At 30.9% G+C, this 15311-nt stretch overlaps 1 protein-coding gene across 1 annotated transcript; it reads right to left on the bottom strand.

Moving 5' to 3' along the window:
* Window positions 1–1426: 1426 nt before the first annotated feature.
* On the bottom strand, window positions 1427–15110 carry nvd (cholesterol 7-desaturase nvd). The gene is made up of 7 exons (XM_075367739.1): window positions 15078–15110; window positions 13607–13802; window positions 10174–10365; window positions 6808–6986; window positions 4393–4638; window positions 2216–2386; window positions 1427–1588 (listed from the first exon to the last, which is right to left on the bottom strand). Exons 1-7 carry the CDS (start codon window positions 15108–15110, stop codon window positions 1427–1429), a joined length of 1179 nt encoding a protein of 392 aa, XP_075223854.1.
* Window positions 15111–15311: the final 201 nt, after the last annotated feature.

Here is a 15311-nt window from a genome sequence, read left to right as displayed (position 1 = left end):
TATATCATACTTCATAATCTAATTACATTGAAATATAATACAGATTAGAGTTTACTAGCTAATCTTAGTAATGTATCTACATTATTTTTCTACAACAGAGTTTAATTTTTTGAGTTACTTATATTCTAAACCAAATAATACTCTTAAATAGTAAGAAAATATTTTAAACTATTGTTAACAATGGCACATATGTAAATATAATATTAAAAAATATTAAACAACTACTTCTAATTTAATGATAGCTGTTTTTTTATTATACAGGATTATTTAACCAATTACAATTTTAACAGTGTTTGAAATTGAAGGTATAGAACTGCAGGATCCTGATTTACATTCAATTAAAGGAAAAGTTACTTTTAATCTGAATTACTAGGGCTACATGAGGCACATTTAATAGCACTGTCATATAAATTCTTAGCCTGAGACAGGACAACTTATTGATTTTTACCTTAGCTTCTACCCTGCTGGAATGCATCATAATCTTGAAATTGGTAAATTACACATCATTATTTTGATAAACAGTACATATAACCTCTCTGTGTCAAAAAAGTTACTTACTTAAGTTATTAAAAACTAGTAAGTCGATATTGAGTTGTTTGCAATACTACATATGAGCTTTATTTTTAATGGATACAAAGAATGGATGTATTATATTTGACAAATCATTATAACAAAACAACTGTTGTGTAGAATAATCTCTAATTACCAAAATTATGTTTTTTTTAAATTAAACACTGTCTTACATTTCTTTTATTTATAAAAGAAATATAAACATAAAAGAGAAAATTAATACTCTTAGTATGATGTTATAAAACTATCAAGGAGAGTGAGCCTGATGTTGAGAGAAGAGCTAAGTAGTAACTTTTTTCTTTATTGCATTGGGACTTATCTTTCCATGCACGGGGTAAACAATTCAAAGCAAGCCAGTTGGATATTTTAACTCCTGATGTATACTTGTTACTGTCTCTCAGCCATCGGTCTGCCAGATTGCTTTGGGAATGTTTGGGAAAGTAAATTTTGAATCTTGTATAATAGTTCAGGATCAATGTATAATGTAAAGAGAGAAATGTTTATAAAATTAAATTGTTACCCGTTTGTGTCCTAGAACACATTGCTATTTTACGCATATTATTTTAATTTATATTTACATGACTATTTTATGGTACTGATTAATCATGTAACATAATGAATGCCTACATTTACAGTACCATTTATTTTACAGTAGAAACCTAATATACATAAGTATTATTATTTACATAAATGAAAATAGAACCCATTATAACCTTTCCACTATGAAGTCACTTGTCCAAGATAATCAAGTTGTTTTTCTTTTGTTAAGGTTAAAGAAGTTTTTTAAAACTAGTGAAGTATGAATGAACGTGATGTCGACCTAATTTATTTGCTTATGAATTTATCACATTTTCTATTACCATTCCATATTATCTTTCTGAAAACTAAATTTTGGGCTATTTTCAGAGTAAAACTGATTATACCATCTTCGATGCAACTGTATTGTTTGATCTTCTTTTACAAGTAAAGGTCTTCTAATGTATTCTTTATGATTCCATACCATCACATCTCTTGCAACCTGTAATGATAATTTAGGAATATTATTTCTTAGTTATTGGTTGCAATTAATGATTCATAATTATAAAATTTGTTTTGACCACTTAGATTAAGATTAATTTTTTTAAATCTCTACAAACTTTCATTTTGTAATTAAAACATTTCATTGAATGTTAATTAATCTTAATGCTATAAATAATATCATGTGTCCAACATAATTTGATCAAAATATGTTATTATTGAATCTCAAATAATTAATTCTCCAGGATAAAATTACTTTTCAGAAAGATATTAGATATTTTTACTTTCTGATATGAAATATGCATATAAAATAAAAAAAAATCATCATAATTATGTGTGTAAATGTATTAACTCAATGAACTATGCTTATTGCTTTCATTACTTCATAAAAAATAATTATATTTGATGATATGTAGCACTTGCTTTGTATGCAGTGACTTTCCACACAAGCCTGTATGTGTAACGTGGACTTAAGCCCATGTTATTTATCATTGGCATTTTACATACATCTCACACCCTTAAAATTCTAGGTTGATAGGGCCAATAGTCATTGTTATATATAATATTATTGTTACACAATTTTTATATTAATAAATGAACATTTTAATTATTATATTTATGTACATACCATTACTGTTTCTCCATATAGAAGTAAAGTTGCATATGGTGACAGTAGAGGAGGGGAATATACTCTATGTATCACTCTTTGTAACATTGGTTCAATTGGTGTCACTGTTTGTAATACCATCATTGGACCAAATGTTGTTTTTATAAGCAGTTCTACATAGCTTGGTCCAATCTAAAGAAAAATGAAAATAATTTCAGTTTTTATTTTAAAGAAATTATGAATGAAGTGTAATTTTAAGTAGACTGAGTTGTATTATATTCTATCTTTTATGAATTTTTCTCTCATTTATTCTTTTTTATTTATATTTAATCCTTTTTTCATTAAGTAGACTAATTTTTCTTTTTTCTGTATTTCTGTAATTGCTCATAGTAACATTAGTAATTATTAGTAATGTAAGCTAGACAGAAATGATATAATAGTATCAGTCACTTATTGTTACATTTAACTAATCTGTTCATTTGCAAAATCATAGTATCATTATTTCACTTATATCATTCATGATTCACTCATCCACAACTTGTAAAAAACTGAAGACCTATAATTTTATTGTTTTTATTTCATGTGTGGTGACATTTATTATTAGTAGTGTAGTATACTTTTGTATTATACTGTTAAGTTTACTTACAACAAGGGCATGAATGAAGGCTGAGATGCTTCTGAAGTACCTCTTATGAAAAGTACTGGTTAGACTTATCTTCTCTGAAAGTAATGATATTCAATAAACAGCTAATCCTTGTGGTGAACAGAATAAAGAAAGGACCAATGAATTTTTATGAGCTTGGTTTGCTGATAAACAACAATATATTTTGCTTTCTGAAGAGGACAACAGGAAACCAGTTCACTTCTTACTTTTTCTGTTGAGCCTGGCATGTGGTAATGGTTATTTTGTTAGAAAGGCTATGATGATGTTTTTAGAAATGACTATGTTTTATATCAGGCTGCCCATAACTGTTATGGTTAAAGTAGCTAACCTCCAATGAGGGTCTGACTAAATGGTTTATAGCTCAGTTGGATATTACAATACCAGGGATGAGTGAGGTTGTTCTGAGGAAGATTGTAAATGTTCTCAGAGGAGTTTATATACCTTCAAAAAGAAACATTTTTATTTGAAATTTATTTATAAAAGCTGGTCATTACAATATTGCTGGTTGTTGATGTTCTCAACTTAAGTGTTGCAAGAAAGTGGATTGGATACCAGCTATCAGAAGAGGAACTTTTGTCCCATACTTTAGTTCATTCAAGGACAGATAATTCTTTTTCTTCCCTATCACTGGTTCTGGGTTGTGAGTCAGTCCTGGCTAAGTCTTCCAGCTGGCATCCATGCTGTTATGTTCAGCTGATGAGGATGCCTCCAACTATTACATCCTTGAGGTTATAGATTCAAAGATTTTAAACAATAATTCTAAGCTAAGCTGTCTATCAGGTAAGCTAAGGCTGGTAATCTCTCCTATCCAATGGTTACTAATAGTCAAAGTTTATAAATTTTCTTTATATTACTTGGCCAGTTAGTACTGGTTTGATTCCAACGAGCATTATCTAATTATACTAATTAGGTCTGGTATTATCTAATTTGAATTTATTTTATTACCTATTATAATTTTATTTTGTAATCATCTGCTTGATTTAATTTTTTTATGGTTAGTTTCCACGTAAGCTTAAAACTTGTGATGTGGATATGAAACAGAAATTTTTTAGTAGAAGAGAAATGTGATGTCTGATCAGGATTTGAACTTGGGACCTCTGGATGAAAGGTGCTATCACACCACCGCAGAGATCATTCATTCAGTTTTTTCTCTTGCTGATTTTTAAAAAATTATTGATGATTTAAGTAAAAAGAGATTCTTAAAAGCTTTATTTAGCTATAATTTTATAAATTTATATAGCAATCTGTAGTTCCTTTTAAAATTAAATTTCTAACTGTCAGGTTTTTTTATAACTGATTTAATGAATCTTATCTTATTAGAAGGAATTTGTTGTATTTTGACAAATGTCAAAATACCAGAACATTTCAAAATGTTCTGGCCTGAGATAACAGGAGAAACACATTCTTCGTCTTATAATTATCTATCTTGTTTTCTTATAATTATATTACAATAATATAATGTTTAATTAATTTTTTTGTATATTTAATTTATTATTAGCTTTTAACTTTTCTATTTAAAAAAAAACTAGTGTACCTGTGTGGCTGTAACATCCATTGTTATGACTGTAAACTTATTAAACAGGTACATTTCATGTAAAAGTTTCATTACACCAATATGTCTTGAATCAGGTTCTTGACAAGCTGCCCATTTAGCAGACCATCTATGTTTACAAAAACCAAGCCACTTTTTATTATAATTTCTGATGTCGTATCCACCCAACAATGAAGGTGCATGAATTGCATTTAAATGAGCTACATCTGCTCCATTTTCTGGTATCTCCTGTGAAATAAAAATATTAATCTTTTTAGTATACAAAAAACGTTCAGCAAAACTTTCAGTGTATCATAAATATGTGAATCAATCACAAAAAAAATTCATTTATATAGGAATTTATTTTTTTCTCTGATTTAAATGGGTGTTGATATGAAACTGAATTGCATTCACAATTATCTAATCATCGTAAAAATTATCCAATGGAAAATGAATATATTATAACTCTTTTGTCCAACTTTCTCCCAAAAAATTTAATAAATGAAAAATACAGATGTTTTTAAAAGTTGGATAATTATATATATATATATGAGGGTAAGTCAATTATTATCTGCAATTTAATTATATTTTTGTTTATATTGGTAGTACCGTCGTGTTGTGTAGATGACACATGCGTGGTTTAATTGTGGTTATGTCTGTGCAAGTTAGATGCTGCTAGGTTAGTTCCATTATTGCTGCCCTGCCATTAACCATGGATGCTCTGCTTTCTGTTTGCACCAAAGAAGAGCAACGTTGTGATCTGTTTTTTGTGGTCGGAAGGTGTATCAGGGGCTGAAATTCATCAGACATTCGGTACAGTACGAGAATAGTGTGTTGCCGCAACGATGTGTTTACAAATGGATTGAAAAATTCAAAAATGGTCACACAAGTGTTTGCATGGCGAAGGAGTCGGACGATCATTTACCGCCACAAATGAGGAAAACATTGAGCATGCACGTGACATGGTTTTCTTAGGCAGACTAGTAACTATTGATGAAGAGGCACATCATCTGCAAATTAGTCACGATTCTGCCTACGAAATCATCCACAACAGACTTGGGTTTCATAAAGTCTGTGCAAGATGGGTCCCAAAACAACACACACAGTTGCATAAACAAATGTGCTTGGACATCTGCCAAAAACATTTGAATCAATATGGTAATGAACAAAACATCTTCTTAGACAGAATCATCATTGGTGACGAAACATGGATCCATCATTACGAGCCAGAGAGTAAATGGCAGAGTATGGAAACTTTTTTCTCCCTGCAAAAAAAAAAGTTCAAGACCCAACCATCCGCAGGAAAATGATGCTTACAGTTTTTTGGGACTCACAAGGCCCATTACTGGAACATTATGAGGAAAGGGGCATGAAAATAAACAGTGTGTGTTACAGTGAGATGCTTACTGCCAAGCTGAAGCCTGCATTTCGAAGCAAACCCGAGGACTGCTGTTGAAAGGTGTTGTGTTGTTGTACGACAATGCCTGTCCACATACTGCTGTCCACACTGCTGAAACGCTCCAGAAACTCAACTTTGAAGTACTGGCTTATCCTTCATGTAGCCCTGATCTTGCCCCTTCTGACTACCATTTGTCTGGTCCACTCAAAGAGGCATTAAGGGGCCATTGATTTATCTCAGACAAAACAGTGAAAGAAGTGGTGCATTCTTGGCTCGTAACTCAACCGAAAACCTTCTTTTATGAGGGCATCAGGAAGCTTGTGCAACAATGGACCAAGTGCATTGAAATGCAAGGGTATTATGTTGAAAAATGATGTACATGTAAGTTTCCTATTTGTATTGCAATAAAATTTATAACTACATTGCGGATAATAATTGACTTACTTTTGTGTATATATATATATATATTTTTTTTTTTTTTCAATTCTTTTAATAACAACCATACTCCTCTGTACCAATACAAATTAATTCATATTTAATAGATCAACCCAAATACAGAATAATTGAAATAGGATGACTTACCTTATTTAATTACATAAGCAGTAATGAATAATAATAAATTAAGAATGAATGAATAATAAAGCTGCTTATGTAATGAAATAAGGTAAGTCATCCTATTTCAATTATTCTGTACTTGAGTTGATCTATTAAATATAAATTATATATATATATATAAAATGAACAGAATGGTTGGTTGACTTTTTACCTGAAAAAGATGAAAAACCTTTTTCTGATGAAGAGAGAAAATATTGTGAATATAAGTTTACTTATTAGAATTTGACATAGGGTGCCGTGGGAAAGTCTGGATTGAAAAAGAGCAGCCAAAATTTAAAAAGGTTTTCGAACCACTGCTGTAACTAGTAACTGGATCAATTAATATATATTTTTAATTAATAAAACAATTAAGTTAATGCCATAATTAAGAATGACTTATGAAATTTACAACTGATTTTACATACCTGAATATGAGAATTAATAATGAATTCATTACGTCCACGATACCACCATTTGCCACTTTGGATTTCTGGAATATGTTGTATGTGCCAAGCAGGCTCTTCATTTTCTGCATGATACCATATAAAAATAAAGTTGTTTACTTCTTTTGATAACCATTTCCTTACTTTAGCAGATGGAGGAACTGTAAATTATAGAAATTCATAGTACTAGCTCAGATTATTAAATCTGTTTGTATTATTGTTAGTTATTTTGTCTTACATTTTAGTAATCCAGTAGTACAGATATGTGTAAATTAATCTGAACACAGGGAATTTTTTGTTTATTTCTGTGTTGCGGCTATACTGCTTGACCACACCCCTTATTTAAGTTCTCTGTGTAATCTGAGGTTATTGTTCTTTGATTATTTAGCAGTTTTCATGTTATAAATTGTGTTTTGTGAAAGTTTATTTCATCTTTATTACAAAACCAATATTTTCATATTTTTTGTTCAGTGTGTGTGTTGAGTACATACGAGGGTTATTTTTTTTTCAGGGTCTGATCGGTCATGAAATTAAAACCACAGTGAAAATAAAAAATTTTTTATTTGTAACAAGTACTTACATAGTTATGCTATTTCTTTACATAGTCGCCACTCTGATTTAGACATTTGTCGTAGCGTGGTACCAACTTTCCAGTACCCTCGTCATAGAACGGAGCCACCTGTGCTTTCAGCCATGTTTCTATGCTGGATTGTTCTTTTGTTTCTTCAGTTTTGAAATGGACCCATGCCTCATCCCCTGTGACAACTTTGTTCAAAAAATCTTCTCCTTCATTGTGGTAGCGCTGGAGAAACGTTAGGTAGGTGGTGTCCATTCTCATTGTTTTGTGATGGTCGTACAGCATCTTGGGAACCCATCTCACACACATTTTGCGGTACTGAAGTCTCTTACTCACAATGGTGTAGAGAGCTGACCTTGAAATTTCAGGAAATGAATCACTCAATACAGAAATTGTGAACCGACGATTTTCTCGAATTGCCTCATCCACTCGCTCAACGAGATCATTGGTTGACACTCACTTCCTTCCCTGACCGCCTGAATCATGAACATCTTGTACGTCCTGCTTTAAAGTTCCTGCATCATTGTCGCACTTTGCTGTCACTCATTGAAGTTTCACCGTACACATTAATTATTCATCGATGAATTTCAGCTGCATTACACCCCTCAGCCTGAAGAAATCGAATTACCGCACGCACTTCACACTTGGCGGGAGATGCTATTGTTGTAGACATGTTTACGTGCTAGCTGCATGTTTACAACTAAACGAAGTGACGCGGCGTGATTAAAGGCCATACTAGAGACACTGCACAACACATATGCGCAAAGGTTCATCCGATCTTTGCGCAGGTTTTTATTTTGCAACTGATCGGACCTTGAAAAAAATAACCCTCGTAATATGGACATAACTCAAAGAAAGTGTTTGAAGATTCTTTCTCTTTCTGAGCAAATTAGTATGACACAATGACAGATAGCTTCTGAGTGTTTTGTTAGACTAGGAACAATGAATGCTATTTTAAAACAATTTAAAGAAACTAGCTCCTTTTCATTGTACCTCAAAGGAAAGGCAAATGTGCGTAAAAAAAGCTACTCAACACAGAATCGATTATTAGTGAGAAAAAGTAAACTTGTCCCAAAATTATGTACTGTGGACTTAAATTGAGAATTAGCAGCCAGTGGAACAGATTTACATGTGACAACTGTTGGACGTGAACCTTATGCAGCTGGATGGCAAGCTCGTCAGCCAGCTAAAAAGCAGCTTTTAACACCAGCAATGCTAAAAAGAGACTCTTGTGGGCCAAAGCACATGATAACTGGACCAAAGAAAACTGGAGAAATGTTATGTTTTGTGATGAGCCACATTTTATGTTCAGGTGCAAAGGGTTCCATATGTTAGAAAAACATCAGATGAAAACACATCACCCAGCTCATATCCAACAATCAGTTAAACATCCACAGAAAAAATGTTTTGAGGTTGTTTCACATTTTAAGCTTCTTATTCTTACTTCCAGTACATGGTATATTGAAAAATGATAGATATATAAAGATTCTGAAGGAAAGGGTTGTGACACAACTTCAAAAGAAATCCCCACAAGGCATTGGAGTGTTCCAACAAGATTTGGAACCATGCCATACTGCCAAAGAAGTGGAAAAGATTTTTGAAGAATGAAACATTAAAGGGCTCTCTTGTGGTCAGGCAACTCCCCAGACTTAAACCAAATTGAAATCTTTGGGCAATAGTTAAAAAACAGCTCTCAAAAATGAATTGCATCATAAAAATTGGCCTTATTAAAACAATAATATTGGTGTGGTTTCACATTTAATCAAATTTACATGTAATACACTTGTTGAATCGATTGTATATGTGAAGTGATTAAGAATAAAGGAGGAGATATTAATAACTAGTTATTCACAATTGTACAGGTATGAATTTTTTTCTAAATAAAGTTAATTTTTATTAAATAACATTTGTGTTTGGATTAATTTACACGCTACTGTAAGTGCATACTCATCGTACAACTGTGCCAAAAAAAAAATTGTGTATTGTTTCAGTTTATTTTTATTTGAGTAAATTTTTTTAGTTTAGTTATTTTGTTTTATGTAATTTTTAACTGAGAAAAAGTTGCAACCAGAAATTTAATTTTTTTTTTTAATTAGAAAGTTTAAAATAATTTCAATGTTTTGTAGAAAGTTATTTTAATAATAGAGGTTAAATTCTTTTTTATAAAAAATTATGAAAAATAAGGGCAAGAATATGAAAAAACTGTTGTTTAATAAATAAAAAAGAGAGAATGATTATTGTCTATGCTCCTTTCTCAAGTCTTTTTTAACATTTTATTTTTGTTTAGAGCAAACTGATAAAAAAATAACATATCTCTTTTTACACACAAAAAAGGTATACAAAGAAGTCTGATATCAATATCAGATTTTTTAAAATTATTATAGCTACTCCTATGAATTAAATAAGTTATGGTTTTCTGCCTGTAGCTGAGAAAAGATATGTTCACCAAAATAAGTAGTAAATTATAAAACATGTAAAATATTTCATTCAACAGCATTACTCTTTTCAAAAACAGTTATATTTAAAAAAAAAAAAAGATTGGCAACTTGTTTCCACCACTGTTTTTGTATATATTTCTGGATGTCCACAGATTCACTAGAGTGTGAATCTGACAATGATATTTATAATATAAAAATTACCTTCCTATTTTTAAATTGTCACCTTACTCACATTTCATGACATTTGTAAAAATTCTTTTACAAGACTTTGGGAACTGTAAGACCTCTATAAAATAAATAAAAATGACAATGAAATCACATTTGTTTGAGTACCTTTACTACTGGTGTAGGGAATATCAACACATTTTCCATCATCTCCACTAAATTTCCATCCATGGAATGGACATTCGAGACAGTTTCCATGCACTATTCCACCAATTGCCATGTTTGCACCCAAATGAGGACAGTATGCATCTAAAACATTTATATCTCCATCTTTTGTTCTAAATATTGCAAAATGTTCCCCTGAAAAAATAATTAATTATGTATAAAAACTTAATACAATAAAAAACAATTGTTATTTTATCCCTTATGACAACATGATGACTACTACTTTACTACCAGAACACTTTATCTTAAGGAATAATGCACTAAAATAAATGAAGTTAATAAATATCTTATTCCAATATCAAATGAAAACATATAATATACAAAAAAATGATGCAAATTTTATTTTTCTGTAATTTCTTATATATCTTTCACTAAATATACAAACAGTTGCATATCAGCGTGCCAATCAGTTGAAATATGCCTGAAATGCAGATGGTATTCATGTATATGGCTGAATACCATCAATATTTCAATAAGTTTACCATGCTGATAACCAACTACAAATAGTGCATTCCGCTTAATTGGGCTTATATAGGGATATAAATGATTTGTCCCAATTAATTGGCTGTCCCTTTTACATGAAGTTACATATGTACAGTAATAGATTTTTTGTAGCCGTTATACTGCATTAAAAATAAAACACAAATTAGACTTTTGAACTCACTATTTTTAAATTAATAAAAATTAAATCTAACTTAACATGATTATTACGTAATACAGCGCCATACAGTTAACAAATACGTGTAATACAGGTCAGAAAGGTTCAATACATATCAATGTGTGATCAACATACATATATTAAGAAATATAATACAATACAGTAGTATTGTAATAAAAATTAGCAACAACTTGCTCTGTTTAAAAATTACAGTATTAAGTAGGAATAAATCTGGTTTACAGAAAGAACAAAAATTCAATACATTGAAAACGAAGTCTTAAGTGCCAAGTGTTCACATTAGAGTACATATAAAGAATACAGAGATAGTTAAGCTATTGAAATTTATAACATTATAATTTAATAGAAAATTTAGTTATCTGCTACTGAACTTTTCTGAAAAAGTCATCCAGTTTTAACTGTCTTACATTCTTAATTGATTGTTTGTTAACAAAATCAGCATAATCCTCCAATGCATGAAATGAGCTATCCTCATTTTATTCTTGCATAAGAATGTTTGTTAACAAAATCAGTACAATCATCCAATGCATGTAATGGACTATTCTCTTTTTCTTTTTGCATAAAAAATTGTCTCAACTCGGTGATGAATTTCTTAGCTTCCTAGATATTTGCCTTCTCCAACTTGGGTTCATCATCATCACTTTCTCCGATAACTGGTGTATTTTCATCTTTGATTAATCTGTTCAATTAATGTGCCCTCACATTCCTCTTCTTCATTGCAATCAAGGTTTTCATCAGTACAAGATAACTCATCATTATTTATAACAAATTGCAGTTCCATAAGTTGATCTTCAACCAAGGGTTCATCTATCATTTCAGAATCTGGAAGCTTAGAAACTGCAGTGTGAAAAGCAGTTATTAATTGTAGTACTGCTTATTTGTCATCCACTATCAGCAGGAAACTATGTAGCTTGCAGAATGTTAATTTTTGCACTGACCATTCTGGTCATTGACTGCGATGAAAAAAATGTTTGCTTCAATTTCTTTAAGAATGTGCTTAATTAATCTTTCATGATACAGTGATTCTAAATTCTTCATGATACCCATATTGAATGGCTGTATCAAACTTGTATTTGGTGGAAACTTGTTGTATTTGCGAGGGGGGGGGGAGTCTAATTGAATGTTTCATAAATAGTTTAAATTTGGATATGGTGAACAGTTATCAATGACCAGAAGAATTTTTATATGAATGGTTTTTTAATTTGGCATTCCACTTCTTAAGCCATTTGTAAAAATTGTGTACTGGTCATCTGTGCATTTTTGTTAGAAAACTATTAAACTAAGTAACTGGTTAATTCGAAATCATTTGAAGCAGCTTGGTTTTGATGACTTTCCTACAACTAACAGTTTTTTCTCGTCATTTCCAGACATAATTGTGCAACACAACACTATCAGACAATCTAATGTTTTTTTTCGATTTCAAAAGTACTGCATGTTTGTAAGTCAGCAATCATCTGGCATAGCTTTATAATAAAGTCCAATTTCGCCACGTTATAAATGTCATCTGCTGAATATTTTTGAAGAAATCCACCCAGTTTTGTTAACTTCCAATCTTCAGCACTTTCTCCATCTACTGCCCTTTTTGCTGTGCACTCTTTTAAATTTCATGCATGCTTGTAAATTTTATTTAATTTCTGAGCTCTCATTATTAAGTGCTTCTTCAATTTCTGGATCCTTACCTTCCTGATTTGGTTTCTGAAATGTAACTGGCTCAAAATAATGTTACTTAGACAATTTTTACAATTTTGTTCAGTGAACTGCCAGTTTTTTTTTTTAATAGAAAAACAATAATAGTAGTTGTGACTGATAAAACTATAGTAAGAAATATAATTATTATACAAAAGAGCAATTAATTTCTCAAGTATATGAAAGTATAAACTAAAAACATTATGAATGTTTAAAAAACAAATGACATATGAACTAAACAATTACTTACTTCCTGAGAAAACTGGTTAACTGTTCATGTACAGTGTAATGGGTTCACAACTTGTGAAATGTTTCAAGGAAAAATAATATCTGGAAGTCTGAGGGATGTAAAGTGAGAATATAATATTAATTAGTAAGCCATGTTAAACAAATGTGTTCTGATCTAGTAGAACAATTTAATCAATTAATCCTGGGTGCAATTTCACTTTATATTGTCATTATTTTTTGGTAATTAGACTACAACAGCAGTTTAAGAATAATCAAAAACTAAGAATAATCCAAAAACTTAGTATATTCCTTTGTAATTATTATGTGATGTATACAAAATTTGAATTATGTTATTTATTCAACTATTTATTTAATATTGTTTTAAAATAAATTATTATGCTACAAAATTAATCTCTTATCATAAAAAAAGTTGAGAGTAATCCTGAACTTGCCAGAGTGAAGTTTATAAATAGATTAAAAAAATAAAAAGAATAATAATAAGATAAAAAATAGATAAAATTCTTAAGTTGTACAAATTGTTAATAATTTATACTTTACATATTTAAGAGGCTTATTTTGTACAGAACATTCCTAACATGTATTTATTACAAGCAATAATTCATACAATGTACAAATTATTTTGGCTGAATAATTTGTTGATTAAGGCAAACATAAATCATGTATTAATATCAATATTGAATTAGGTCAATATTACGTATGAAACAAATATTGATTTCATCCATCAATAAGTTAAGTAACAATACAGTTGTTATAAGTGAAGCTTACCCAGAGCAGCAACATATTTCACTTGTGAGACTTTAATGTCCGGTGACTCTGCTAAAGCAAACCATCCATTTGGATAAACAGGAGGTAAATCTCCAATTTTGCGTAATTTTCTTATTTGCTCAACCAATAGCTTTTTATTCCTTCTTGAGTTTGGTTTGTTCTCACACAAAAAATCATAACCAACGTCACTAAGGTCCTGTAGAAATTAAAAAGAATTCTATTAAAATTAATTACATTTTATCATATATATATACACATGGATGTAACTTTACTAAACAAAGGCAAACTCTGTAATGAAGTGTTATCATCTCTCTCTTTCATTTGGCTAAAAGGCCATGTGAAATGTCTTTCAACGGTATTAGATATTTTGTACATCTGAAGGATATCATATCATTGAGTTGATAATTCATATAAAAATATTGTATTTCTTTTCTAGGACATTGTTTTTGTATTTTACCAATGAATAACTCTTATAACTGACTAAAAAAAAAATTATTAAACTGGATTTTCATGTATGACATTCAGGTGATAGAAGCATAATATGGATTTTCTGATGGGTAGTCTTATTCTTTAAGAATTTGGGAGGTTAGCATCCTCATGACCTCATTGCAGTTTTTCCCCATCACCATCCTCATGCAGTTTTCTTCCCATTACACACAAAACTGGAGAACACTTTACACTATACACATACGCATACACTACACCAAGAACACTACACAAATTACAACATCTACCTGTACACAACAACATTCTACACTGGTTTTTTTACATTTACACTTGGTGACGTTGCAACATCTTACAAAATGCAACCATAACCTAAGGTGGAAACTATCATGCTGATGAGTGAATGGCTCTCCATAATGAGTCCTGAATGATGTCCTCTGGGTACCTGGGTGAATCCAGTTTTATTTAGCTCTAGCTCCAGTATGTGTGCGCTCTGCTGGAGTGGTCAATTATATCGCTGGTACTTGTGGGTCCAAAAATTAGTAGTCCACAAATAACTCATATGATAGTTGGTGGTTCATCTGAAAAAACCACCAACTTTAATCTTGTGAAGAGGCTTCATTTAACACTGTCTGATGAGGATAGTTCTGAAGTGCCAGTTTAAATAGTGACAAATCAAGTCTACAATATAAGAAGATTGGATTTGTAGTTCTTAGAAATAAATAGGAAGGTGGGTCCCTTAAGGCCTCGCCTTTCATGATTAACAAAGTTGTAATGGTTCAAGTGGTTCTCCAAAAAACTTCAGTAAGTTACGGGACGGATTGAAACATATAATGACGAGCTGAGTCGATCTCTCTTCCATCTTACAAATAAGCACCGTGAAACTTTGAATACTAGCTGTGAGGTGATATTTTGTTGGGGGCCTTCTGGATATGTATGTTACCAAAATAGCTGATAAGCTTCTTCCTCAAGAAGTTGTTGATGTTAAGCGAATAATGAAATGGCAGAGTGGAATGGATAAACTAACACCTTCCCTTGTATTAACTTTCAACCTTCCCATACCACCGAAGAAAGTAAAAGTTGGTTAAATATCAGTATGAGTATGAACTTTCATCCTCAACCCACAGTGAAGTTTCAAATGTCAAGCATATGGCCATACTACAACATCTTGCTCGTAAACTGAAGTATGTGCTTGATTGTGCTAAAGAAGATCAGAGTGACACAAAATGCCAAGAAGTTGAAAAATGTGCAAACTGTATTG

The sequence above is a fragment of the Lycorma delicatula genome, chromosome 5 (assembly GCF_047948215.1).
Source record: "Lycorma delicatula isolate Av1 chromosome 5, ASM4794821v1, whole genome shotgun sequence".
NCBI classification, from domain to species: Eukaryota; Metazoa; Arthropoda; class Insecta; order Hemiptera; family Fulgoridae; genus Lycorma; species Lycorma delicatula.
The sequence above is the reverse complement of the archived record's forward strand: the minus strand, read 5'-3'. Positions and strand labels throughout refer to the sequence as shown.

Bases quoted from the DNA above. Each gene is read 5' to 3' on its own strand.
- nvd (XM_075367739.1), bottom strand. From the start codon at position 15,110: ATGGGAAGGTTGAAAGTTAATACAAGGGAAGGT. The intron at 10,366-13,606 runs GTAAGCTTCACT...TTATTTTTTCAG, and splicing joins GAAATATGTTGCTGCTCTGG to GGGAACATTTTGCAATATTT. The intron at 2,387-4,392 runs GTACACTAGTTT...ATTTTTCTTTAG, and splicing joins TGGATGTTACAGCCACACAG to ATTGGACCAAGCTATGTAGA.